At 63.4% G+C, this 27,541-nt stretch overlaps 1 protein-coding gene across 1 annotated transcript; it reads left to right on the plus strand.

Annotated features, from left to right (window-relative positions):
* On the plus strand, nucleotides 1-27,145 carry AGAP3 (ArfGAP with GTPase domain, ankyrin repeat and PH domain 3). The gene is made up of 17 exons (XM_035029816.1): nucleotides 1-53; nucleotides 283-370; nucleotides 570-655; nucleotides 798-939; nucleotides 1,313-1,447; nucleotides 1,618-1,745; nucleotides 3,331-3,489; nucleotides 6,964-7,056; nucleotides 11,445-11,549; nucleotides 17,088-17,256; nucleotides 20,861-20,974; nucleotides 22,734-22,871; nucleotides 24,609-24,763; nucleotides 24,845-24,935; nucleotides 25,096-25,318; nucleotides 25,983-26,238; nucleotides 26,405-27,145. Exons 4-17 carry the CDS (start codon nucleotides 918-920, stop codon nucleotides 26,609-26,611), a joined length of 1,995 nt encoding a protein of 664 aa, XP_034885707.1. The 5' UTR covers nucleotides 1-53; nucleotides 283-370; nucleotides 570-655; nucleotides 798-917; the 3' UTR covers nucleotides 26,612-27,145.
* The last annotated feature ends 396 nt before the right edge of the window (nucleotides 27,146-27,541 follow it).

Below are 27,541 nucleotides of genomic sequence, written 5' to 3' on the forward strand. Positions count from 1 at the left end.
TTGTGAACAGCCAGGAGTGGACCCTGAGCCGCTCGGTTCCGGAGCTTAAAGTGGTGAGTGAGATCTGGGCGGGGGGGCCCAGGCAGCCCTGGGACGGGGTGGGCACGGGCTAGCCTGATGGGCTTCCCCCGCTTCCAGTCCCCTCCTTCTCGGGTCTTGGCCTCTCTCTGCGGCCCCTCACTTCTGTTCAGCTTCCTTTTCTGGTCCTTAGTTCTGGTCTTTCTTAGGGTCATCTCTCTTCCCTGCCCCTGACCATTGCTCTCACCCCTTCTTCTCCCACAGGGCATTGTGGGGAACCTGTCTAGCGGGAAGTCGGCCCTGGTGCACCGCTATCTGACAGGGACCTATGTCCAGGAGGAGTCCCCTGAAGGTGAGCATCACGGGCTTGCCTGGGCTCTGAGGCTGGCCACTCTGCCCCCTCTCTCTCCTGGCTGTCGTCTGTGCCGGGGGGCTGGAGCCCCTCGTCCTTCCGAGTCCTCCTGTCTTCTCTGTTGGTAGCGCTGGATTTCAGAACTGCTTGGCCCCGGGGGCTCTCCCAGCTTGGGGCCTGATCGTGCACTCTGTCCTAGGGGGTCGGTTTAAGAAGGAGATTGTGGTGGATGGCCAAAGTTACCTGCTTCTGATCCGAGATGAAGGAGGCCCCCCTGAGCTCCAGGTGATGCTCCTGCCCCAGCCCTGGCCCGTGGCACCCCTTTCCCAAGGATCTGGTTGGGACGGGGCAAAGCTGTGTGTGTGCAGAGGGATGTGGAGCTGGCCTGGGAACGGGTGCGGGTGGTAATTCTGCTCGGTCCCCCCAGTTTGCTGCCTGGGTGGATGCAGTGGTGTTCGTGTTCAGCCTGGAGGATGAAATCAGCTTCCAGACCGTGTACAACTACTTCTTGCGGCTCTGCAGCTTCCGTAATGCCAGCGAGGTGCCCATGGTGTTGGTGGGCACACAGGGTGAGCGGGCCCGCGGGGCCGGGGACGAAGCCACCTGCTCTCCCCTCTCCCCCTTCCTGTGTCGCCCTGGAGCGGGCACCGCCTCCTTGCTCCATGCGCGCTGGATCTTCCCCAGCTGGAGCCTCCCACCGGTGTGACGGTCGTGTCCATGTTTTGGGGGATGGATAAACGGAGAGGCTGGCCCGTGTCCACTCTGAGTCGGTGGGGGCTGGAACGAGGCCTGGACGCCCGTGTGCTCGAGCTCCGCGTTGTCCACTGGCCCGGCTCATGGCCCACGTGTCCTCGGGCCCAACGCCGCCCCCCACCCCCGTCCCCGTGCGTGGCACCGCTTCTCAGCAGGCTGAGTGCAGTCCCACCCTCCCGCCCCCCATAGATGCCATCAGTGCCGCAAACCCACGGGTCATCGACGACAGCAGGGCCCGCAAGCTCTCCACAGACTTGAAGCGCTGCACCTACTATGAGACGTGCGCGACCTACGGGCTCAACGTGGAGCGCGTCTTCCAGGACGGTAACGCGGGCGCGGGGCGGGAGGCTCCCCCCTTTTCCAGGCCGGTAACTCGGGCGCGGTGGCGCCCCCCGAATGGGGGCTCAGGAGGCTCTGTGCGCCCTGGGGGGCGGCTCTAAGCTGGGCTTCTCCCTTCCCCCCAGAGGGGTAACTGACTCTGCTGTCCCCTGCAGTGGCCCAGAAGGTCGTGGCCTTGCGCAAGAAGCAGCAGCTGGCCATCGGGCCCTGCAAGTCACTGCCCAACTCCCCCAGCCACTCAGCAGTGTCCGCCGCCTCCATCCCGGCCGTTCACATCAATCAGGTGCGGCCAGCCTCCCCGCCCCCCGCGCGTGTCCTCGCCTCGGCCCTCCTCATCCTGTCTGTCCGCCTGCGTGTCCCCCCTACCCCGGTCTGGTCTCCCGCCTTGTGACTGGTGTGAAAGTGCTGGCTTGCACTCCCCGTTGCCTGCACGACTGGCCTGGCCTCCTCTGAGCCCCACAGTGACCGCCTCCCTGCTCGTCCTGTCCCTGCTGCCGCCCCTCTTGCCCCACAGCCGCCCCTCTTGCCCCACAGTGCGGTAGTGGAGACAGCCCGGAGGCTGGCTCGGGGTGGCGCTCTCGCAGCTGGCTCGGGAGCTGCTCCCCGTGGAACCATACTGGGGGCCTGCTCCCTCCTCACCTGCGGGCCCTGCAGTTAGAAGGGCAGCACGGGCCCCACAGGGGCCGCCGGCCTTTGTGCCGTGCGGGGTGTTAGCGGTGTTCTGAGCCAGGTCCTGCCGGCGTTCGTCCCGTGACACCACCGGGATGCCTGCCCGCTTGCTGCCTACCGCCTGGTTAGTTTCGGGCCCTCGGCATTTGGGCCGGTGCTTCCTCCTGTGACTCTTTCCCCGCTCCGTCCCCTGCTCCGCAGAAAGCCCCGGGTCGGCACACGTGGGCTGGGTTGAGTGGTCCAGCTGACTGCCTCTGCTCTACTTCTGCCAAGGGCTTTAGTCTTGAAGGCCCTCCTGGCCCCCCAGCTTTCTGATGGCAGCCTGGCTGCTTTTCCAGAGCCCCCCTTTAGTGCTTCAGGGGAAGGCAGGTGTTTCCCTGGGAGCATCCCCGCCTGGAATGGAGGAAGAGCGTTAGGTCTTTCTGCCTTAGCCCCGAGCCGCTGTGCGTCAGCTGGCAGAGGTCAGGGGTGGACGTCCCAGCTCGATGTGTGGGCCCCGCCACGTGGCTCTGAGGCCAAAGGGCAGCCGTTGGGGCATTTTGCTCTTTTTGTGCAGGTGAGGATTCGAGGCGGCTGTCAGGGCAGGACGTGTTCTCTGCTTAGTGAACATCTTAGGGGCAGTTAGGGAGCAGGCCTTGCTGTGCTGTGCGTGTTTCCCGAGTCCTGGAGTAGCCGGGGCTGCCATGCGCTTTCTGTCTCCATCCTGTGCCCCCTTCCGTCTCTCTTCCCTTCCCACCTCTGTCCCTTACCTGCTGCTTCTTCCGAGAACATCTTTGCTCCGTGCCCCTCTTGGCCTCGGCTCTCCCGTAACCTTGCCCCTGTCACGCACGCTGTCCGGAAGCGGACCTCAGCCTCCCCAGGCACCCTGCGCCCCACCGTGGCCTCCCGCATCTTTGACACATGTCACTGACTGGGGGGCTTGTCCAAGGTGACCTGCTCCCTCATGCCCGACGCCCCTGTGAGGCAGGGCTCCCCCAGCCTCTAGCACTTACCCGGACCCGATTCGCGGGGGCCCTAGTGCGGCAGCCCAGGGCGGTGCTGGCTGGCTCCTGCCGGCCGCCAGGCTGTGCCGCCTTCCTCCTCTGCTGCCCCTGAGCCCCAGGCCAGGTCCCCACACTGCAGGGGTGCCCAGCTCCCGCCTGCTGCCCGCCCCCGGGCCCTGCTCCAGAGCAGCCCTCAGCAGCCCTCTCTGTCCTTAGGCCACGAATGGCTGCAGCAGCGCCTTCAGCGACTACTCCTCCTCAGTCCCCTCCACCCCCAGCGTCAGCCAGCGGGAGCTGCGCATCGAGACCGTGGCGGCCTCCTCCACCCCCACACCCGTCCGCAAGCAGTCCAAGCGGCGCTCCAACATCTTCACGGTATGTGCCCTGCGCGCCGCCCTCCCGCCGGCCCGGCTGCTGGCACTGGCGAGGCAGGGCCCAGCCCCCAGCCGGGGGGGGTGGGGCGGGCAAGAGCCGCAGACACCGGGCCACGGCAGCCGAGGCAGGAAGATGCCGTCCACACAGACCCACACCGCTTCTGTAGGCTCCTTCCCAGTGCCCTCCTGCACATCCAGGCTCTTCTAGACGGTTTCTCTGAGCCCTCGAGGGGCTGCTCACAGCATACGTACACAGACCCTCCTGCCTCGGCCGCATACACTTCTGTCTCTCTCTGACCCGTAGGGCTTCTTGGCCAGCTTGAGGGCTCTCTGGACACGTCTGTTCTCACACCCTTCACACCCTTGATTCCACAGTTGTGGGTCAAGCCCCCACGGTTTTTTGCCCAAGGCTACACGAAGGGTTAGCTGGCGGAGCCAGAACCGGGGCTCAGGCCTCCTTGTCCACATTCCGCTCTTTTCCCCTGACCTTACGCTTCCCACCCACCGCTGCAGGTGGTCCACCAAGGGCTTAGACGTCTTCCCCCAGGTCTCGGCTCCTGAGGCCTAGCCTGTGCCTCTCCACCCAGCCTCGGGCCCCGTACAGGCTCATCCTCTCCCCTCCTCACAGACCTCACACAGGGGACCCCCGTGCCTTCGGCTAGGGGTCCAGCCCCTTGGCCCTTAGGTGCCCCCAGTCTGCTGGCTGTTCATGCCCAGCATGCGAGACACAGTGCCTGCCCACATTCTCACCCTCGAGCTGGGACGTGGCTGGGCCCTTCTGGGAGTCTCGGGTCAGACGCAGGTGGGTGAGCTGCCTGTGTGGATTCGCAGGAGGTCCCTCGGTGCTCTCATGTCAGTCCGCGCGCCTCCTTCTGAGCAGCAGGGCTGGGCTCTCAGCCTGGTCCTGTGTCCAGCTGGCCGGGCAGGCCCTGCCAGGCTCTCAGGAACCCCCCATCCCCCCCGCCCCCAGACAGAGCCAGTGCCCCCAGGCCTCGTTCATTCATTCTCGCCTCCGCCTGCCCAGCACCCCGCTGCCCGGTCTGCCCACCTCTGTCCCCCCTGTGCCTGCCACGTGGCCCCCCCTCGTCCCTGCTGACAGCCGCTGCCGCGCATTGCACTGCCCCAGCCTGAGCCTGCCGAGACTTGCAGCGTCTTGTTTCTGTTCGTGCCCATCGAGCCACACACCGCCCTGGGCTGCCTGCTTGTGCCCACGCCCGCTGCTGCAGAGCCCCCTGGTGCCTGTTTGCAGTGACCGCTGCCCGCACTCCTGGCACCCACTCCCTCCACCCCATCCCGAACCTCCCACTTGCTCCGCTGCCAGGCCTGCTGTCCTCCCTCTGCCGCCCTCTGTCCACTGTCCACGCCCAGCTCACGGCCTCCTCGCCGCGGCCCCCCGTGCTCCCGGCCCTGTGCTCCCTGCTGCCCGCTCCGCTGTGCTCCTCCGCCTGTCAGCCTCCCCTGGGTCCTTCCACTGTCTCATTCTCACTGTGGCAACCTTAGTTTTTCTTTTCGTTGTTTCCGTGGTGACCTCCCTTGCGCCATTGTCCACGAGGAGGCCTCGAGACCTGTCTGTCCCTAGGCGTGCGTCTCGGGACCTCCCCCACTCTCATCGTCGCTGTTGGGGCCACCTCCTCGCCCTCATCATCCTCCCCAGCAGAGCCATGCCTGCTCCGTGGCCGGTGTCCTTGTGACCCACCCCCTGGATGTGGCCATCGATGTCTCCCCCATGACCTCATGTACTCATTTTGTTGCCACTCTTGCCCTGCTTCCCATCCTGGGGGGCTGCCCCCTCTGGGCTCCCAGGGAATCCTCTGGTGGTTGGGGGCCTCTTGGCTCACCAGCCTGTCCGGGGCAGGCTTACCCCATTCCCCCCAACCAGCTCTTTGGTCCGGGGACCTGGTGGCAGCAGAGTCCCATCCACCTTCCTCCTCCCTGGGCCGAAGGGGCAGAGGCTGTGGTGCCCAGGAGAGGCCTGGGGCAGGTGCTGACGCTGGAGCTGTGGGCAGTGGCCTCTGGCCCGGTTCTTCCTATTCCCGTGGTTGTGCGCCCCCCACCTGCACTTGCAGGCCTGTGCCCCGGCCTGTGCCCCGGGCTCCTGGCGACCTGGGAGAACAGGAAGGGATGGGGGCCCCGGCCGCCCAGTGGCGAACATTCCCTGATGAGCTGGACTGCCCAGTGGCCCCTGCCGCCTCCTCGTCCTCCTCCTCGTCCTCCTCCTCGTCCTCCTCCTCGTCCTCCTCCTCTTCATCCCGCTGCCGCCTCTCCCCAGGCACCTGGGTCTTTGCCCTCACCAGTGCTGACCGACTCGTGCGGGGCTTGAGTATAACTTGCCAAAATCTTTATTCTTTCGATATTTGCAGATATGTGCCACTGTTTCCAACTTTTCATCAACAAAAAGGCCTTTCCAACTCCTTCCAAATTAGAAGACCAGGTGGTGACACACAGCACCTCTGGACATTCTCCCCTGTTCGGGGCCGGAGGCGGGCCGGGCCCTGGGACTGCTCTCAGATGAGAAGCGGCCGCCGTGCTCCCCACTCCAGAGACCCACAGGAACCTTTGTAACTAACCCCCACCCCCAGGGAAGGCTAGGAACGCTGGAGCCCGCGGCTGGGGGCTGCCGGGGGACCAGGCCCGGCTGGACGCGCTGCGCCAGGCTCACTGCACCAAGAAGAAGGGAGCTCGGCCCCACGCCCGGCGCCGGGCCAGCGCAACACGGCCCAGAGGGGCGGGGGCGTGCAAGCGCCCGAGGGTCCGAGCGCCCGCCCGGCCCCGCTGCTCCTGGGGGGAGCTTTCCCGCCCCTCCCCCCTCTGCTCCTTCCTGCATGGACTTCTGCCGTTCCTGCTCCGCTCCGGATGCCACCGCCACCGCTGCGCGCTTGCCTTTCCCCCTCTTGGCCTCCCCGTTTCCTAGGATCCGCACTGGGGCGGGCTCTGCCCCAGGAGCCTGGCAGGGGCGCAGGGCCTCTTCTGGCCTCTCTCCTCTCTCTCTCCATCCACTGTGCCCCTCGGGCCTCGCCGACCGTGCTCGGTGCAACGTGCCATGTGGTGTCTGTGCCGCAGACGGGCCACTGCCCGCTCACTTCTGGACTTTGCTGTCCCCCGGTTATCGTGCCCCGTGCTCCCCGCCAGCCCTCAGCCCCACCGTCCACCTCTCCTCGCCCCCTCCCTTCTCGTAGGCCCCAGCCCCTGGGCTGCGCGCTCCTCGCGCCCTCGGTATGTTCCGTGTCCTTGCTCTTCTGTAAGGGGCGGGCCTGGCTCAGTGAACTTTGCTGCTCTGTACGGTGCCGTGTGTAAGAATAAACCCATTGGAATACTCGTGGTCTCCGTTCCTTCCCGGTCCCGCCGCCCCGGCCCTGCCCCACTGCTAGGGCCTGCCCAGGAGGAGGGCGGAGGGGAGGGCAGGGGAGTCCACGTGGGCTGCTGTCCCCCCGTGGGCCCTGGGCCCTTTTAACACGCCTCTTCTTTTCTCTTTCAGTCTCGAAAGGGTGCCGACTTGGACAGAGAGAAGAAGGCCGCCGATTGCAAGGTGGACAGCATCGGGAGCGGCCGGGCCATCCCCATCAAACAGGTCAGCGCTCCTTTCCCCTGTGGCCCGAGAGCGGCGGGGATGAGGGATGAGGCCCCGGGGAACACCGCCAGTGGTCCTTTCCTTCCGGCCCCCCCACCTCCCGCCGGGCCTGAATGCTTCACCTGACGGAGGTTTTCCTGCTAAGGACAGACCTCCGGAAGCCTGGCCCCCCCGGGGCAGGAGCAGTCCCTCCGCGGGCCCTGCCCATTCCTGCTCACCGCCACCGGGGGGCAGCAGAGAGCCGCCGGCCGTGCTCGGCGGCTCTCCCCTGGTGCTTCCGGAGTTGGGCGGCCGGCCTACCTGTCCCACTCCCAGAAAAGGAACTCCCAGAAGAGGACCCTGAGGGGCACGCACTGAGGGGCACGCTGAGGGCTGCTCCTGCCCGGGGCTCATTGGTGCAGTTTTCTCCGTGGGAGCCTCTGTTCCCTGGAAAAGCTGAGTTGAGCTGCCCCCCGTCCTGGGCGCCTCCTTGCCCAGTCTGCCTGGCAGGGCTGGGCCTCCGGAAGCTTGGAGCTTCCCAGACCCCCTGGGTGGGTCCCTGTGCTGGAAAAAGACCTTGAACGCGGCAGGGCATCCTTGTGCAGGAATGGTGGTGTGTTGGGCAGGGCTGCTGAGCCGGATGGGTAGAGCCGGGAGGTGTCTGTGGAGCTCAGGCAGAAGCGTGCTGGCTGATACGCTCGTGAGGACAGGGACAGGGGCAGGGGCTTGGTGGTCAGGACGCTGGGCCCGGCCCAGATCTTTGCAGGGGCTGGTGGTTAGACATGGTGTGTCTATAGGGACCGTGTTGTCTGTCAGGTTTTGACTACAGAGGAGACTGGGGTGGCCAGGTCACTGGAGCTCGGCCAGGCCAGGGCCCCGTGGTCAAGGTTTGGCCCTCCAGGCTGGGCCTTCTGGGGCCCGTGGGCAGCCTGACAGAATTCCTGTGTTCCAAGTGGGATTCTGACGCCGCAGGGAAGGTCTACGTAGAACGGAGAGCCCAGAAAGGGTGTCGGGGTCCCAGAGGGCAGGTGGGGAGCCATCTGTTGCTCCCGGTCCTGTGTCTCTGCTTCGGCCCTCCGCTGGAATGTCATCCCACGGGGCCTGGCAGAGGCGGCTCTAGCTGGATCACCGGGCAGCAGCCAGTCTCCTCACCTGGCTGTGTGTCTGGGTGCAGAATCGGAGCCCACAAACCTGTCGATGGTGTGATCGCATGTCTCTCGGGTGGTGCAAACCGAGCGCCTCCCCGGCAGGTCCTTTCTGAGCCTGATGCACACACATAAATGTTTAATACTTAAGAGAACACTTTCTCTTGGGCCCTTACTTTGAGATAAGGCTAGCCCCAATGCCTCCTTCCTGTTTGGGGTAGAGGCTAATTCGTTACTTCCCTGAATCCCCCACATGGAGGGGAGGGAGAGCTGGAGGATGGGGCTGGAGCCCTGCGAGCTTGCACCTGGGGCTCTGGTCCAGCCCCAGGTCAGCTGGGTCGCCTGGCTGGTATAGGCCGCTAAATCTCAGGGACCCCCTGTAGGAGCGGACCCTGCCAGGAAGGAACCTCAGCGAGCTCTCATGCCACAGCGGGGTCCCACAGGGCCCTCGGGGTGTGCCTGCATGGAGGTGGGGGCCGTCCACGCTCTAGTTTTCCCAGCCCCGTGGCCCTGCCTGGTGCTTTCCCCCAACCTCCAGCTGCCCAGGACCGGTGTGGCCCCCTTCCTTCCCGCCCGCCCTTGTGTCCCTGTCTCCCCATCCCCTTCCTTCCCTTCCCCCCCACTCCTGCTGGGAGTGGAGATTGCATTTCAGTTGCCATTTGCATTCCCAATCAATCCGGACTCCGCAATTAAGCCGGCTGGCGGAGCTGGGAGGGAGGCGGCGGCAGAACGGGTCCTCTGGGGGCTGTCGCCTCCGCACCGCTCCCATTCCGCCCCAGATTGCTTCCTGCTCTGCCGGGCGCAGCCGGGCCGGCCAGGGAGGGGAGCAGGAACCCCTGTAGCTCGTCTCCCTCCTTGGAGGGCAGGATGCAAGGGAATGGGGAGGAGCCAGACAGGCAGGCCTGTCACCAGCCTGGCCTTCTCTGCTTGTTTCGTGTCCGGGCGCAGGCGGGCAGGTGAGAGGCAGGCCGGGGGCGCGAGTGGGCGGCAGGCAGGTCGAGTCCCTGGCCAGCCGTGCTCACTTTCCTCCTTGCAGTCCTCCCACACCCCTGCTGACGGCGTGCTTGCTCATTAGTGCCAGGCTTCCCCTGCTTCCTCCCGGCCCGACGCCCAAGTGAAGGAGGGGCCCAAGTGCTGGGTAGGAGAGGGTTCCCTCCTAGGCTGGCCCCCTGGGCCTCCTGATCCTGATTCCCTGCTTGGAAGAGGGAGGAAGCCCTGCATGTGAGTCCGCTCTCCCTACCTGGCCGGGAAAGTGAGGCCCAGGCAGGTAACGGGACTTGTTTGATGTTGAGGGCTAGTTGGTGGCAGACCCGGGAGCAGAGCCAGGCTTCCCTTTCCCATGACCCGGAGCTGGAACTGGACCCGGGAGGGAAGGGCTCCAATGTGAGGAAGATGAAGGGTCCGGTGAGGGAGGGCAGGGCTCTGGTGGGAAGGATGTGAGAACAGAGGCTAGTGTGGAATCCCCTCTGAAAGCAGGGGGTTGTGGAAGACGGGCAGAAGAGGAGCAGGTGAGCTGGCTGCGGCAGCCATCTTCCCAGCCTTTCTGGAGGGCACAGGGTGAGACTGGGGGTGCTGCCTTCTCCAGAATCTGATTGTTGGTCCTGAGGGGTGTTGTCTGCAGTCAGGGGAGAGGGAGCAGCTGAACTCTTGCCTTGTTCCTGGCCTGGGAGTGGGTGGATACCATGCCCGGAAGCAGGTCACTGAGGCTCCTTTGCAGACCACAGGCCAGGGGTCTGACTGCCTTCTGGAATGTTCCATACAGTCTAGTGACGGTCCCATTAATACCACTTGTCTTCAGATGCCACTTGTGAGGATGGGTCTCTCGTGCTGATGGGGACCAGGTCGAAGACTGTGTCCTCAGGTGACCCGGGACCCCCAACTCGATCTCATGTGGCCGCATCTCCCACGGCGGCATCTGTCTTTTGGGGGTGGCGGGATGAGGGAGATCGGGAAAGGAAGGAGTGGTAATGAGGATGCAAAACATCTGTTGAAAGGTGGGAGACTCTCAGCTCTGTCTTGGTTCCTGCGGGGCAGATCGGGCAGGAGGTTCCAATCACCCGTTGGCTTATCTCCTTCCTTTAGGACTGAGCCTTCTCTTCGGAAGAACTTAGGAAGTGAGAGAGAATCAGGGTTTACCCTGCACCCTTGGACCCTAGCTGATGCTGTTTCTTCACACTTGAGTTTCTTTATCCCTGTTTTCCTCCTTGTCTTGGGGCAGGGCCTCCATTCCTCAAGGAGGAGCCGTTACAAAGCCACATCTTCGAGTTCCCTCTTTTTGGTCCCCACTGGGGTGGACTCCGGGTGCTTCCCCTGCTCTCTCCTAGCCTCTGCTGGTCCTGACTCCTCCCTGCTTGACCTCCTCCTATGTGGCTGTCTCTTCGGAGGAGTTTTGTTTGGGAATCTCCAGCAAATACTGTCTCTACTCAGCCCTCCTGCATTTGGGGCAGGGGGGCTCCTGGGGGTGATGCTGGTCCTGAAAAGCTGCCACTGAGATCCGTTCATGGCACTTTGTCCTCTCCCTGACCCCAGCTCCTATCCTCAGCCATTTTCCTGTGCTGTCTTGTCGTTTTGGGGAGAGAGCCAAAGGTGGGCGAGGGTGTCTTCGGGGGTATCCTTAGAGGAAGGCGAAGGCCACCCTTGGGTCTGCCCTGTGGCCTTCCTCTCTCGGCCCACGGCCCCTTTCACCATCTTTGACGGCCCCCGTCAGCTGGCTTCTCCCAGCGCACCCACCAGACGTTTGCTGGGCGTCTGCTGTGTCCCGGGCATGGTCACGGTGCTGAGGATGTGTCCGTGAACAGAACACACGGACAGCCTTGCTCTCACGGAGCTCGTGTTCGTCCCTCTGCTCCTCTCCCCTCCACGCTGAGTGTGTCATAGGCTTGCACAGAGAATCTGGTTGCTGAGCTCTGTGGCTGGGTCTCCACACTGCCCGCCCCCGGGAGTCTGGGGCCTTCTAGGGACAGTCAGGGATTTCTGCCCTGAACATGTTCACCCAGCCCTGGAGACCTGCAGGCAGGAGCATCACTGCCCTCTGACACCCTGCCTCCTGGTGCTGGCATGGCCCCACGACTCCAGGGGATGCGGGGTCCATGGGACTAGGGAGGGGGGCCCCCAGGCTGCTTCCTGGAGGACGGTCAGGGATAGCTGCGGCTTCCATCCTTTATAGCCTCTCCACTCAGACGAGGATGGGGGATGGAGGACGGGGTTACCTGGTGTCACCGTGACCTTCTCTGGGCCTGTCTCTGACCCAGCCTCTGTCCTCAGGGCATCCTGCTGAAGCGGAGCGGCAAGTCCCTGAACAAGGAGTGGAAGAAGAAGTATGTGACGCTCTGTGACAACGGGCTGCTCACCTACCACCCCAGCCTGCACGTGAGTCTGCGGGAGGCCTGGGCCGCCGGAAGGGCGGCAGACGCGGAGGGGCGGACCAGAGGATGAAGGGAAGCAAACGGGCTGGCCCTTCAGAAGGGCCCCGCCGTGGTGGCCCGGGGACCGCCCAGACCGCGAGGCGCAGGCCCGGGCTGAGCGCGCACTTCCCCGCGGAGCTCCGTGGCGGCTGAGCCCGTCGGCGAGCGCGCGGCCCCGGGATGGCTGCCTGTAGGCCGGGCCGCCGCGCCGGTCACGCCCTCCGGCCCACGCGCTCCGCGCCTGCAGAGCTGGACTGGGCCCGTTTACGTGGAATTGCCGAGGTTGGGGTGCCGGCGGTGGTCAACCAGTTGTCTTTGGGGGAGCCACGTCCGTGGGGGATCCCTGGGTTCCTGGGCGTGAGGTGACGGAGAGCCGGAGGGCCGTTCGGCCGGGGCTGCCCGGAAGGGCACGGGTCCTCTTGGGAAGGGGAGCCTGGGGGCAGAGGGGTCTGGAGGGCGTGGGGTGCGGTGACAGCAGAGCGGCCCTTGTGGCAGGCCCCCCCCGCCTGCCCCTCCCCGCACCGCGTGGCTACAGCACACAGCTGTCACCGGAATCCATCTCTGTCACCGCCCCACTGTGGGGCTAATGAGTTCTCCTGCGCAGCCCCTCAAGCACAGCACGTGGGCCGGCCCGGGAGCCCGGGGCCTGCCTCCGAATCTGCACAAGGTGTCAGGGAGGCCCGACCCAGGAGGCGCTGGGGTCCACGGTGCCTGCCCTAACCGGGGCCCGGGAAGATGCACCGGGGCCTGGCTCGGAGGGAGCCGGCGGGCACCTGCCTCCCATCAGGCCGGAGCCCAGCCTTGCCCTCCTGGGCTTCTCCCTGGCTGACTCCTTGGACACTGGCTCTTTCCCCCTTGACTTGGGGGCCACTGCTGGTTGGACTGCGTCCCCCTGCTGTCTCATCCTCCGCAGGGTGGGAGCTGGTGCCAGGATGCTGGGGGGGCTGCGGCGGGGCCACACCCGGTGCCCTTGGGCATTTAGTCCGAGGCTCCTCGGCCCTGCTCCAGCGGCCACCTCGTGCACAGACCTGGTCCTGCTGCTGAGTCAGCGAGGGGCAGCAAGGACAGGTGTCTGAGGAAGTCCCGGGGCATCGTGCAGGTGCGGGGCCTCCATACCAGAGAGACGGCAGAGCCATGGGGCTCCCAGCTGAGGGGGGCCCCCACGCCCACTCGCAGGCCAGCCTCGTGCCTCTTAACTCGCAGCTGTTCGTACTGCCCCCCGCGCGTCCCCCCTTCACCCCAGGAAGAGGCACTGGTCCTCCTCAGGCAGCGTCTTGCCGGCGGAGCCGGGAACGAGCCTCCCGGAAGCACCCCAGCTTCCCCCGCCCCCATGTTGGGGCGGCCTCGCCTCCCCCTTGCTGCAGCCGTCCCCCTTCTTTCTGCCTGTGTGTCGCGCGAGCTGTGCTGGCTCCCTTTTCCTTGTCCCCACGCGTCAGGTGACGCAGGAAGCCCAGTGTGGAGCAGAGGGACAGGAAGGGGGTCTCGGGACGTGGAGGACGGTGTCGGGCGGTTGTGTTCGGTTCAGGTTTGGGAAGAGAAGGTGAAGGCTTGAGCGAACGCTGCTTTTCTGCTCAGCAGTCTAGGGAGCGGAAGCGTGGTGGGTTGGTTGGGTCATCGAGGTCGCCCAGCCGGTGGCTGAGCTAATACCTGGACCCACGACTTTGACTCGAAGCGTGACGCAGGTGGTTCTGCACCGTGCCCAGAGCACCTCTCTTCGGGGCTCGCCGACAAAGGGACTGGAGCGTTCACGTCCAGGCAAGTGTTGCCTAGACTGTTGTCAAGGAGGACGGAGGGAACCGACGGGCCGCCTGCCTGGGCCGCTCTGAGCAGCTCAGACGCCCTTCCAGCTTGTTGAACCGAGTGCACCTGGGTGCGTTCAGGGGCCAGGGACAGGATCTGGGTGCCAGGGGCTCAGCTCGCCACTGGCTGTCCGTGGCTCTGGCGTAACATGTAGGTCTCCCTCGCACGCGAGAAGCCGGGAGGCCCTGGCCCGCACGGGGAGCAGCGGCCCTGCCCTGTGGATGCTTCTCTTCCCGTCGGGAAAGGTGTGGGAGGGTGAAAGGAGGCGCGAAGACCACAGTGGGGTCGTCCCGCGCTGCTGTGGGAGCAGGGTTGAGTCTACCACCAGCCGAGGCTCTCCGCTCCGTCTGCCCCTCTCGTTTCTCCCCTCCCCACCGCCACGCCCTCTGTTGCTGCCTCACCTGCCCTCTTCCCTAAGTAGCGCCCCTCGCTTCCTGGAGGTTCCCTCCCGCTGGGCAGCTGTGCCCGAGGAAGGGCCGTTGGTCACCCCCGAGGTGCACACAGCACTCGCGGCTTTGCCAGCTGCCATCGCAGGGACGGCTCCTGCCCATGACCGCAGGAAGGGCTGCCGGGCAGGCCTCAAGCCTTCCCCCCCCACCCCGCCTGGCCTAAGAGAGCCCGCCCCAGCCTCCCCCATTTTGCAGCCAGCGGAGCCATTCACACAATCACCTTCTGTTAATTCTATCTGCAACATCAATTAAATTGTTTGTAGAAACTAATTGAATGTGGCTTAATCACACATCTTAATAGCTTTCCACGCTCTGAACTCGTTGTTAATTCCAGTAATAAAACGAGATGAGAACGCTGGCTGGGTAATTAGCGAGGAGGCTGGGGAAGAAATTGCCGTTTGATGGCGGATAATAAAGGCAGCCGTGGTGACCGCTCTCCTGAGCCGCCGCTGCCACCGCGCTCCCCGTTCTGCTGACGGAGGGAAACGCCTTCGCTGTGCCCCTGACGTCCCCGTTCCCGCTCCGTCCCTGCTCCGTGCGCTCCGTCTGCCGGCCCGGGGCTGGAGCTGGCCTGGCCCGGGGCTCGGTGCCAAGCGCCCCGGGGGCTGGCCTGTCCGCAGTGGTCGGAGGTGCTCCTGGGGGGCCAGGCCCCTCGCGTCAGTTTCTGGCTCCTTGGCCCTGAGCGGAGCCCCTCTGTGCGATTTGGGTTCTTGGTGTGGGGTCCGCGTCTCCGTGTCCCAGCCCGGGCATCCCGAGGCCGTCACGCGGCCTGAAAACTGTTGCAGCTGCCGTGACCTCCTTGTGAACTAGAGCAGCCCGCGCCCCTCCCCCAGGAGAGGGACCGCAGCTGTGCCTTCGGCCCAGCCAGCTGTTGACAGTTGTCGGAACAGCCGATCCACGATGCGACCGCGTGTGGGGACCCGGGACGGGTGTGCGCAGAAGCCGAGTCCGGGGGACCTCGGGCCTGGGACCGTGAGGCTGATGCTGGACGCTGGGCCCAAAGCAAGACAGCAGGGCCAGCGGTGACTGGGTGGGGGGCTGAGTTTGCTGGAAAACGGACGGCTGGGGCACGCGGCAGGGCTGGGCAGGAAGGGAGCTCCCGGGTTTCTTTCTTTCCCGGGCTCCAGGGCAAGGCTTCGCTGAGCAGAGTGGGGGTGAGAGCTTGTCACGGGGGTCCTCCTGTGGGTGGAGACTGCTCCTCCTGACTTCTCGGATGTCGTTCTGTGGCTCTGAGACACGAAGCAGGGTGTGCCCGAGGCTGGGCACTTGGCACCTTTCCTCACGGGGGACGAGGTGGTGGCAGGTCGGGGGGGGCACAGACACAGCCCAGGGCTGTGTGGAAGGGAGCCCCCCCTTGGGTGCAGGCTGCTGGGGGCTGTCCCTCCCCCGTGCCCGGCTGGGCCCCTCTGTCCTTCGGAAGGGCCGCTCGGAGAGCAGAAGGCAGCTACAGGCCTGGCCGGGCCTCACTGCAGCTGGACGTGGCCGGTGAGACCAGCGTGCTGGCGTCCCCACAGGTCCCCATCCCCCGATGACCCGCCTCGGAAGGGAGTCTGGCACTGGGTGCTGCTTCCTTGTTCTCGCTCCTCTTCCTGACTGGAAACTTGCACGTTCTCGTGGCTGCTTGGGGCCGGGGGACCCCTTTCTACCTGATGGTCTCTTGGTCATTCCCAGAGTGAGGGCCAGCCTTAAATTACCCCGGTCGGCCCCTGCCTTTTCCTTGCTTCCCAGATGGCAGCGTTCCCCACTTGTTCTTTCAAGCGGGGGACACTGGCCCTTTTCCCTGAAGCTGAGGGTGAGAAGGTAGGAGAGCTGCTGGGTGACAAGAAGTCGGATGTCCCAAAGCGAGTGAAGGTACAAGGGCTGGGGGGCTAGACAGGCATGGGGACTGTGTCTCGGGGAAGCGCTCTGAGGGCTGCTCCCGAGGGGGGGAGAAGAGCAGGTCAGAGTCTACTCAGGGGAACTCCAAGGCTCAGCTGGCACCACCCAGCCAGATTCTGCTCTCTGGAAGGAGTCGTGGCCACATTTTATCAGGGACGTTAGCTGGGAACTGCTGAGGAACTTGCCGGCGGTAGAAGCGAGGAAATGGGAGGTCGCCGTCGGGAAGGAGACAGCAGAAGCAGTGGGGAGAGCTCGGGCCCTGGCTAGGCTCGGGGTTAAAGCAGGAAGCTAAAGGGCCGCGGCCGGGCTCTGCTCTGTGGCCCCCACGTTGCCGCTCCACCCTGGGACTCCCAGGCCAATGTCAAGACGGCAGGAGTGGGGGCGGGGTGGAGCCCAAGGCGCTGAGTGGCTCCCACTCTCTGGGGCCCTCCGGGTGCTGACCTGAAGTAGGGATGAGTGCCTGGGCCCAGGACGTCTGCCTTCAGTGCGCAGCCCTGGGAATCCACAGAGCCTGGGCTCGAGTCTGGTTCTACCACCGTCCGACGGTGTGACCTCGGGCAGGTTAACCTTTGTAAGCCTCGGTTCCTTCAACTGCAGAGCGGCCCTGCTGCGCCGGGCCGGTTACGTGAGGGGATGCGTGAGCAATGATCTGCAGCTGTGGGGCATGAATGCCTGGCCCCATTGGGTGGGCAGGTGGTGGCATGAGGACAATGGGTATCGTTCCTTTGCTCATCAGATGCCACCTAGTATCTGTGGAACCGTGGACCTGTCTCTATATTCTTAAGGCTTCTTTCTAACTGTTTAACAGGTATTTATCATCAGGCACTGTTGTCAGGATTGAGGACTGTTCTAGGCTTTAAGGGTTCCCCGTGCCCCAGGGGTGGTGAGAGCTTCTGAAACCAGGGCTGAAGCCCTCGGTGACGCGCCACCCAGAGCTTGGGGCAGCCCAGCCGTCTGCGTCCTTTGGAGTTTGTCAGTTCCTCTCCTGGCCACGCAGGCCTGCTCTTCCCGAATCCCACCTTGGTCCTGTACTTGGCCTTGCTCGCGTTGCCTCCTGAGCTCTTTCCTAAAGGAGCCCTGCGCCTCAGCTCTGGGCTCCACGCCCTTCTCTCTCCCCTGCTCCTGCTCCTGCCCCCTGCTGACTGCGGCCCCCTAGAGCTGCATTCGGTCCCCAGTAGATTGGGTGTCACCCAGACGTGGAGATATCCTGTGGGCTTCACTGTCCTGCTTTTCAGAACTTGAACTTTCCCTCTCCTTCCTTTCTTGCGGCACGGGGAGAGACGTACGAGTTGGCGGGTCAGTGCCAGAGACGAAGTGCGGCCGAAGAGGGACCTGCCCTAACGCGTGTTCTTCTGTTTTGTCCCCGTGGCCCTTAGGATTACATGCAGAACATCCACGGCAAGGAGATTGACCTGCTGCGGACCACGGTAAAGGTGCCAGGAAAGCGCCTGCCCCGGGCCACCCCGGCCACAGCCCCAGGCACCAGCCCCCGGGCCAACGGACTGGCCCTGGAGCGGAGTAACACACAGCTGGGTGGGGGCGCAGGTGAGGTGGCTGGTGGCGGTGGGGGTGGGGGGGTGCTTTTCTCTGCAGGATCGGGGAGCGTGGCTATGGAGGCCCGTAGAGGGAGGCGCTGTGGGGCTTCACTCTCCCCCAGCCTGGGTCCTCAGGGCTCCAGACATGCTTGCCACGCAGAGTCCTGCTCAGCCAAGTGTGTTTGCCCAAGTGCTGCCCTCTTGGGAGCTGGTAGAGGGAGCAGCGGGTGGTTTGGAGATCAGGATGGGGCCAGACAGCCTGGAGCTGACAGGTGCTAGCAGCGGTCCTGGGGCCGTTTCTCCTCAGCTGGAGCCAACCAAGGCCGGTGAGGGTGAGAACAGGGTCTCTAGCGCACGTAGCCAGCGTCTCAACCAGGCGTGCCGGGGGGACGGAGGGGGGCAGCTGGAAGGGGACGGGGCTCCCTGGAGCTCACCCGGCGAACGCCCTTGGGTCTGCAGTGAGAGGTAGGGTCTTTGCTCAGAGAGGACTGAGCTTAGAGAGAAGCCGGACGCCAAGCAGACTCTGCCATGAGTCTGGCGGTGTGGGAAGAAGAGCTAGAGCCTGAGAGACTCTGAACTTGAGGCGCAGCAGCTTCTCCTTGACCAGTGCTCGCCTTTCCAGATGGCACTGAGAGTTCAGGTGAATGATGCTTATGTTTCTTTATGTCCCCGGCTCTGTCTGCCTCCCTAGGCCTCTGCGGCCACAGTGTGGCTCCCAAGCCACATTGCTGTCCCTCCCAAGTCCCCGTGCCCCAGATCTGCCTTGGCTTCTGGACCCTCATTCCCAAGACTTCACTCTCCCTGATGTTGTCCTAGATGATTGGCTCTCCTTTTCCTTGGACCCAGAAACAGCTGCTTCAGATGCTGTCCTGCCCTCCCAGGGGCTGCCAGTGTGTCCCTGCCCCAGAGGGTGCTCTGCTCATCACGGTCATAGGCCGCTGCAGACATTCAGTGGACAGGGGGCTGGGTACGAAGTCCCTGGAATGGATGGAACAGACCCCAAAGATCTGCCCCCTCAAAGTGCTGAGGACCCGCGTTGAGCAGCTCCGGGTCCAGAGAAGGCGGCCAGACGATGGCCTCCTGAGTGTGCTCCTTGTTGGAGGCACGTGAGCCCTCGGCACCCTGGCCCTGTGGCCTGTGTGCAGCCCCCGCTGACCAGTCTGGGGGCACGGGGAGGGGCTGCCATCTGCTGATTGAGATGTGCGCCAGATGCAGTAGATCTACTCTGGGTCAGGCCCGTTTTGAGGCTCCGGGACGTTGAGATTATCCCCATTTGATGGATGAGGAAACAGAGGCTCAGCGAGATTCAGTAACTTGTCTGTAAAGTAGAGCTGGGGTTTGAACCTGAGTGTGCCTGACTTGAAAAGCCACCCCGAGCTCAGAGAGAAGCCCCGAATTGTGCAGAGGGAGAGCTCCAGGGGACTAAGGGCAGGAAGGAAGCTAAGGAGCAAGGCACCCGGCCAGCGCGGGGCGGGGGGCGGTGCCGAGAGCCTCCTGTGGGGGTGCACTGGGGGAGGGGTCGAATGGCAAAAACGGCAGGCCCCGGGCAGCCCTCAGTGCTCTGCGCAGAGAGCTAGGTCAGGGCTGCTGGGAAATCGCTGGCGAGCAGGGCAGGGGGGCCGGGCATCCCCCGGGGGCCCTGAGCTCTCCCGGAGCTGCGTGCACAGTGAGCGGCAGCCTCTGATCCGGCGCGGGGTTCCTCGTATCCTACAGAGGAGGAGAAAGTATCAGTACTCTGAAAGGTGGGGGGAGACTTTCCTTGAAGTCAGGGAGCAGGATGGGGCTCTTTCCCCAAAGGGAAACCGTGAGACCCTCCGTCCTCAGTCCCGGGTCCTCCTCGCCTTCCCCTGCGGGCGGAGGTGCACTCACCCACGGACGCTCGCGAGCAGCCCCAGAGCACAGGGACGGGCACTTACCCGAGCCCGTGTCCCCTCCACCGCACGCTGACACCGACCTCATGCACACTCACACATGTCTCCTGCTCACCGGGCGATGTTAACATCTCATTATCTTTGTTACTGTAATTACATTATCTGCTGCTTTATGCAGAATTATCCTCCGAGGACTAATTGATGGCTCCATGTTTAATTCATTAATCATTAGCATCAAATTCGACAATTACAGTGCACACTGATTGTGGGATTGCAGGCGTAATGAGGGGAGAATTAACAAAGAAAAGGGAAAGCACTTTCCCTCCCTTGGGGTTTTGAGCTGGGGGGCTTGGGGAGGAAGTGGGGCCCTTGATGGCTTTGGGTGGGGCTCGGGATGAGGCAGGGACGAGATTTGGAACCCAGGAGGGGATGGAAGCAGGACATGGGTCGGGAGAAGGTCTCTGAGAATTTCGGAACTGTGTCTGCCTCTCTGGAAGGTCTCCTGCCAGGGAGCCGAGGGGACCCTGAGGAAGGCTAAGCTGGCAGGGACCCGTGAGGCGGAGCGCAAGGGGGCGGGGTTCTGAAGAGGAAGTGCCAGCGCCTTGCCTCGAGGGGGCTGGAGGTGGGGTAGACCGGAGGGCCGTGTGGGCACCACACGTAGAACCCATAAGCACTTACTGTGTGTCTGGTCCTGCCTTGGGTGTTACGACGAATACAAGAGAAACACAAAACTTGCCTTCCACCTTTCGGCATCGTACTGTCCCCAGAGTGTTAGGGATGTTTGGCCTGTTTCTTTACCTTCTAGTGGCTTCCGCCCAGAGCTTCCATCCGTAGGCTTCCAGAAACCCCACCCATGTCCTCCCAGGACTGGTTTGAGGCTGAGTTTGCCACCTGCTCTCTCCCACTTCGTCCCCATCTCTGTCTCCTTACTAACCTCCAGCACCCGGCCCGCTCTCCCGCCTGGCGTTCAGACACCTCGCGTCTGGCCCTCCTGTCCTCAGACTCCCCACCACCACTGCCTTCCAGCCTCGGTCCCTGTCCTTACGTGGACGGAGGTGAGGGGGCACTGGAGGCCCTTCGGTTGTCACAGGCTCTGAGGCCCAGCGGCTGTCCCGTGGGCACGCTGCAAGGGACTGGGTGCCGGGGGGAAGCAGGACAGCTCGGAGGGCACAGGCAGCCCTGCCTGCCCGGGCCTTGGCGCTCCTGGAGCCTTTGGTTCCCTCGGCTCTGCCATTCTTCCCTGATGGGAAACGAAAGATTAATTTTCTCCAGCCCAACAGGATAATTACTAATACTAATTAGACATAATTACTTGAATCTGATACACTCATCTCTCGTCAGAATGGCACCAAAGCTGAGGCAAAGCAAATGGTATATGTGGACTGGAACGTGGGGCGCAGGGGCCTGATCCCGAGGGCAAGGGGGCCGGGGACGATGGCTCGACGAGGAGTACTGCGGTGAGGGGGTGTCGGTTCCACATGTCCCCCTCTTCCGGCTCACAGGAAGGGGACTGAGCTGCGGAGGGGGGTGAAGCGTGAGACCAGCTGCCTCCTGAGGTGTTGGGGGGCCCCCCCCTCGAGGCCTCTCGGTCTCCAAGAAGCCTGGCCCAGTACCTGGTAAATCCAGTTTTGGCCGGTATTCTGCTAGAATTTCTCAAGTTCTGCCTGTAGCGTTATTTTCAGGAAAGTCTGTGTACCCCTCCCCAGCCTCCCTTCCCAGTCTGACCCTTCCCCCCACCCCCAGGTGCCCCCTACTCGGCCAGCAACTCGGCCTGGGCTGGCCCGCGCCCCGAGGGGCTGCACCAGCGCTCCTGCTCTGTTTCCAGCGCCGACCAGTGGAGTGATGCCCTGCCCCCAGGTACGCAGGACCCTGTTAAGCGACACAGAGGAGGGCAGCCAGCGAGCGTCTGCAGCCGGGGAGGCTGTGCTGGGATGGAGCCCAGGCCCAGGGGAGGGGCCCAGCAGAGCCTGCCAAGGCTTGTCGCAGAGTGCCGCAGGGCCCGTGCGGGGGCCTCCGTCCCTTCTCGGCAGCCAAAGGCCGCTTCCTGCCCCTCTGCCCCTTTGCTGTCCCCAGGCCCTGCCAGGGGCTGGCTGGTGCCGGAGACCCTCCCTCTGCTGCGTCTCTGCCCACCCACTGCTGTCCCTGGGCAGTGATGGCAGTGGCTCCCGCATCCCCATCAGCCCCCTGCGCAGCCAGCTCATCAGCCTCGCCGCGGGGGGGGGCGGACAGGGAAGCGGCTGGGTAGGGAGGTCGGAGGCTGGGGGCTTTGAACACGTTCTGAAGGCAGCAACTTGCCTGCCACGGAGAGGGGGGTTTCTAGAGATAGGATCCGGGATCCAGAAAGGTAGTTTTCCCACCCGTGCTGCCTCCAGTGGGCTGAGGCCCCATCCTGTCTAGCGGGACAAAAATCCTACCTCCTCTCTCTGCCATCCCACCCTCCTCTTAACTGTCCTTGGCTCGTCTTCATTTTCTTCCCCTTTCGTCCATTTTTGTGCCTTGCTCTCACATCTCACCTTCTCCTTCCCCTTATTTTTTCTCCCTCTTCAGCGCGCACGGGTACGTACACACACACACACACTCTCTCTCTCTCTCTCTCTCTGCTCCCTCTTTCTTCCCCCAACTTACTCTCACCCATCTCCTTCGGCCCCAGATGCCCTCAGCCGTTCTGCAGGCTGAAAGGGAAATGGGCACAGCGCTGCCCTCCTTCTCTAGGTTCGGGTGTGCCCCGTCCCCTCCGAAGCCGGGCTCCTCCCACTTTTCCTCCAGCTGGGCACAGTGCCCGGCCTGGCCCAAGGCCCACGAACTCTCTTCCTGGATGTGCCCCCCAAAAAGTCTTCACAGGCCCCCACCCCCCTAGAAGCACTAGGCCCCAGTCTGAGCTCTGACTGCAGGAAGGAGCTGGGTGCTCTCAGCAGGGGCATCTCCTCACCTCCCGATCCAGGTCGGAGCCTCCCTGCGGGGAGTGGCTGTGGAGGGCTTGAGAAGGGGAGCTGAGTGAGGGCGCTTCCCAGAGTCCCTGTCCTGACGCCCGTGCTGGCCTCCACAGGCCTCCGAGGGCCCCTCTGTTGAGTCTGGAAGGAGGAAGGCAGGGAGGGAGGGAGCGTGTCTGCCTCTAATGAAGTTTGACATTTAGTGGTGAGCGCCGGGCGGGGTGTGGGAGATGGGAGCTTGATTAGCGCGCTCTAATTGACAGTAATTAGGCAGCTCCCTGATTGTTTCTAATTCTGCTATTAATTGTGAGGAGCGGGGAGTGTGATTGAGGATAAATTTGGTGCGGAGCTGCTGGGGCTTCAGCTCCCTGTGAGTTCCCTGGGCCGCCTTCCGCCCCTCCGGGCTGCCGAAGCCCTGGCCAGTGATCCCTCCTCGCCTTTATCCTGCTCTGCCTGAGTTCCCTGCGCTCTCCTCTCTCCACCTTCTCCTCCTTCAAGGCTGGGGAGGCTTTGGGATTGGGACTGGCTGGGCAGACCCCTCCCTGGGCTCCCCCAGGGTAGCCCAGCTGCCGTTCAGGGTGGAGCTCCCCGTGACACTAGGCGACAGGAGGCAGGTCAAGGCAGGTCATGTGCTCTGCCCCCCACCGTCCCCTCTTCCCACACTTCTCCACCTCTCCCCTCACCAGCCAGTGGCCCAGCTGAGGTGCTCAGTTCCAGCCCCAAGCTGGAGCCTCCCCCATCTCCCCACTCCAACCGGAAGAAGCACCGGCGGAAAAAGAGCACCGGGACCCCCCGACCAGACGGCCCCAGCAGTGCTGCTGAAGGTTAGGGGGACCTACAGGGAAACTGGGGCACAGGAGGTGGGCTGTGGGATTCGGGGATAGTACTCTAAAAGTAACACCATTCTCTCCGTTTTAAGAGTAAGTGCTTTGTGGTGATTAGCAATAACCATAGTTCCACAACTTCTTTGGGTAATCTAGACGTAGTATCTTAGAAAAGCTCTTCCTTCTGCCTAATTTAAACCCTTTCTACTAAAATGTGAGCCTTTCTTTTATTCCTCGTGGAAGGTAAAAGACAGCAGGTGGCTACTCCGGGAGCTCTTCCAAGACTTGTGGGCAGGACCTATGTTTTCTGTGTCTCTTGTATCACCCATTGAGCTTAATGAGTGCTGGGCATATAATAGGTGCTTAATACGTGTGTAGGAACTGGCTAAGTCTCTCCTGACTCGTCTTTAGGCTAAGGAATTCCAGGCCCTCAAACATTTTTCCGTAGGGCCTTTCTCATAATCTAGTGTTAATCCTAGCACTCCTCTGAATTTCCCCAAAGGGTCTTCAAATTGCTCCTCTTCTCAGTGGTTGGAATCCTTTCGCTCCCAAATAATTTTAACCTATATCGATGCACAGCGTCTCCCTTCTGCTCTGATTGCCAGGGGTAGGGATGTGGGCTCTGTGGGGAAGAGCTACCTTTCCCAGCCTACCTGTGGTATAGTGATGCTTAGATGCATGGCATGGAGTCCACTCTACCAGGGAACTGAGCCCCCCCACAGGATGGCGACTCTGTGGTTCAGGGGCTGTGTTGAAAGCAAGGTGAGGTGGAATGGTGGAGCCTGGGGAAGGAAGGGGCACCAGCATTCTTCCTCTAGGAAGAAGTTCCTGCTAAGGGTGCCCTTAGAGTAGGAGCCCAGCAGGAAGACTTCCAGGGGATGTCACTGAGGTGAGAGGCTACCCTGGGTAGAGCCTGGGACTCGGGCCTTTGCCTCTGGCTCAGCGTTGCGCCTCCCCCCAGGTCCCCGAGTTCTCTCCGCGCCCCCGTGACACATGCGTGCTGCTTGTTAGGAATTATTCACCCATAGGGTGGTGACCACTGGCAGTGAGATGCGGGTGGCTGTCTTCTGTTGGCCTAAGGGGAGCAGAGCTTGGACCAGCTTCACCACATTGCTTGGGGTCACAGTCCGGCCCACAGTGCCTGTCACTGGAGCTGTCCTCGGGTCCCCGTCTGCTCTCACATCCCAGTTTGTGGGGAAAACCTCTCCTCCTCTCCCCATCCACTCGTCCTGCCTGTCTGTGCCAGGGTAGTGGGGGAGGGGCCCGGCTCCCAGGAGCCCCACGCTGACGCCGTCAGGAATATTGGGTTTAATGAGCTGCAAAATGAGGCGGCTGCAGCTGACATGTACGGATGGTGCCCACACCCGCCTTCCCCCACCCTCTCCAGCATTGCCTCCTAGCGCCCCATGGCATCCTTCTCCAGGCACTCCGCTCGTTTCTCCAGGAAGCACCCCACTCTAAATTCCAGACCCATTCCTGGCCGTGCCAGGGAGGCGAAAACCTGGCACCCCGCCTCTCTTCACCCAGGCCCCACAGGCGGTTAGGAACGGGGGGGTGAGCGCTCCTCCGCACGACTCCCAGTTGCCCCAGGAGCATGGCCTTTGAGGCCAGGGATGGGGGGCAGAGGACGCTGGCCGGGCCAGCCGGCGCGCAGAGTTGTGGCAGGGGCGAGTCCCTGGCTGTGCGCACGGCGGGGCGCCCCGCCCGCCGGTGGGTAAGCACCCCGGTCTCCCACAGAGGCAGAGGAGTCGTTTGAGTTTGTGGTGGTGTCCCTCACTGGGCAGACGTGGCACTTCGAGGCCTCAACGGCAGAGGAGCGGGAACTGTGGGTCCAGAGCGTGCAGGCCCAGATCCTCGCCAGCCTGCAGGGCTGCCGCAGCACCAAGGACAAGGTTGGCACGGGGGCACCCCTGGGGTGGGACCCCAGGTGGCCTCGAGGCTGACCGGCCACCCCTTGCCTCTTCCATGCGCAGACTCGACTGGGGAACCAGAACGCGGCTCTGGCCGTGCAGGCCGTCCGCACCGTCCGCGGCAACAGCTTCTGCATCGACTGCGACGCCCCCAGTGAGTGCCGGGGCCGGCGGGGCTGGGGTCGGGCGGCTTCGGGAAAGCCCCGTGAGAGGCTCGTGGCTGGCCCTGAGGAGGACGGGGGACAGGACTTTCCTGGTGGCCTCACTCTGCTTGCCCGTGGACCTCACTCACGATGCTTCCTCTCCTCACCTAGATCCAGACTGGGCCAGCTTGAACCTGGGTGCCCTGATGTGCATCGAGTGCTCAGGCACCCACCGACACCTGGGGGCTCACCTGTCCCGGGTCCGCTCCCTGGACCTCGATGACTGGCCGCCTGAGCTGCTGGCTGTCATGACCGCGATGGGCAATGCCCTGGCCAACAGCGTCTGGGAGGGGGCCCTGGATGGCTATGCCAAGCCGGGGCCTGACGCCTGCAGGTGAGTGGTCGGGCGGGGGCGTGGGTGCTCTGGTGTGGGGAAGACAGGGACAGGCCGTAGCGGCCGAGGGGCTACGGCTGCGCTCTAAGGGTTAAAAGTGGCCGTTGCTCTGCTTGGCAGTTGGCCCCTTGGGGTGCCCCTCCCCCTCCCCGCCTGTCACTCAGGCTCCTCACAACAAGAGGCCCTTTCTGAGCCTTATCAGCAGGTCAGGGGCCAGCAGGAGGCGCATGCGCAGGGCCCTATCACTCAGTGGCGTGAAGGCCCTCGCCCGAGCTCGGAGATGGGGAGAATGGGTGGGAGATAGGATAGTGCATGGGCCCCTGGTGGAGGCCCCCCACCCCCTTTGTTGCAGCAGGGCCAGATAAGCCACCACGGGAGCCCTGCCTGGAATCCGGCTGCCCTCTCAGCCCCCTACGTCCCTGCTGCCCCCCAGGGGCCTCCCTCCAGTGTTCCTTCCTTTCAGCTTCTTCCACCCCCTTTGCGTTACCCGCTGTATGCCGTCCATTTCTTAGGCTTGTCTCTTCACCGCTCCGTCCTACACTTTCTCTGTTTCTTCCTATTCCCCTTCGGGGTGTTCGTGTCATTCCCTGACCACCCTGCCCGGGCCCCGCCCGTTGGCTCGGGCCCTTCCTTGGCTCATGCCTTGATGGACCTGTGGTTGCAGAGAGGAGAAGGAGTGCTGGATCCGGGCCAAGTATGAACAGAAGCTCTTCCTGGCCCCGCTGCCGAGCTCGGACGTGCCGCTGGGCCAGCAGCTGCTCCGGGCCGTGGTGGAGGACGACCTGCGGCTGCTGGTGATGCTTCTGGCACATGGGTCCAAGGAGGAGGTGAACGAGACCTACGGGGATGGGGACGGGCGGACGGCTCTCCATCTCTCCAGCGCCATGGCCAATGTCGTCTTCACACAACTGCTCATCTGGGTGAGTTGGGGGGCTCCCTCCTGGCCTTTCCAGCCCCACCCTCGAGGGCTCCTCTGACCTATCCGACCTCCCCCCCGCCCCCCGGCCCTTCGAAAACCACCTCTCCGAGAACCCCTACCGCTCTTGCCACGTCGTGCCAACTGTGCAAATGTGCTTTCTTCTGCAGTATGGGGTGGATGTGCGGAGCCGGGACGCCCGGGGCCTGACTCCCCTGGCCTATGCTCGTCGGGCCGGCAGCCAGGAGTGCGCAGACATCCTGATCCAGCACGGCTGCCCCGGGGAGGGCTGTGGCTTCGCACCGACCCCCAGCAGAGAGCCTGCCAATGGCCCCAGTGCCTCTGCTGAGCTGCACCGAAGCCCTAGCCTTCTGTAAGGCCCGCGGAGGGGGCAGAGGGGCCAGAAGGACGCTGTGGCCGGGGGCCCCGCCTCCCTGCAGGCACTGGGGGGAGCCAAGACACAGAGACTGAGAAGCAGGGACGTGCAGAAAGGAAGGAGAAGAAATGAAGAAGAGTCGAACAAGAGAAGAGCTAAATGGGAGAGACAGAGGGACCGGAGGAGACATCTGGGATTTGAGCTGCAGCAGAGAGGGAGTGGAGCTATTCTAGCCCTCTGCCCTATGGTGCCACTGAAAAGGGACAGGACCCTTTGGAGGTACCTGTGAGGAGAGGGGAGCAGGACCTCTCCCTCCTCCAGATTCCTACCTTCTACTGCCAGCCCCCTGCAAGCCTTCATCCTAAAATGGAGCCGGGACGGACAGGGCACAGGTTGGGGGGGGTGCTGGAGGAAAGAGACGAGGAGGTGATCTGTGAGTCCCATGTAAATTTGTACATTGGAATATTTATGTTTGTGTACATATCTGGTGTGTGTGTATGATGAGCCAGTAAACCAGACTGTGTGTGGCCTTGTTTTCCCTTGTTCTCTCTCTGCCCTTCCAGAAATGCCCTTCAGCTCTACTTCTTTGTTGCTGTCTGTACTCAGACTTTGAGTCGGTCGGCAGCACTGGCAGCGAACCCTGGAGGGGGTTCGGAGCTCTGTGCTTCCTCCTGGAATCTCTGCACTGCCTTCCCCTCCCCCCACACCCCGCCCCTGCCCTCCAGCTGGTGCCCAGTAACCTCGTGCCACACCTGGTCCCAGCCAGAGCTCACCCACAGAGGGACAGAAGTATCACCCCCCTTCCTAAGACTCTGGGAACTCTCACAGCCAGACATACAGGGAGATACTCAAGGCACAGGACCAGCATTCTGAGGATGCCACAAGGGTAAGTGGTTAGATGTTACTAGGACAGCACTTCTCTGGGGCCTCA

Source organism: Mirounga leonina, unplaced genomic scaffold (assembly GCF_011800145.1).
Source record: "Mirounga leonina isolate KUSES-001 unplaced genomic scaffold, KU_Mleo_1.0 Mir_321, whole genome shotgun sequence".
NCBI lineage: Eukaryota > Metazoa > Chordata > Mammalia > Carnivora > Phocidae > Mirounga > Mirounga leonina.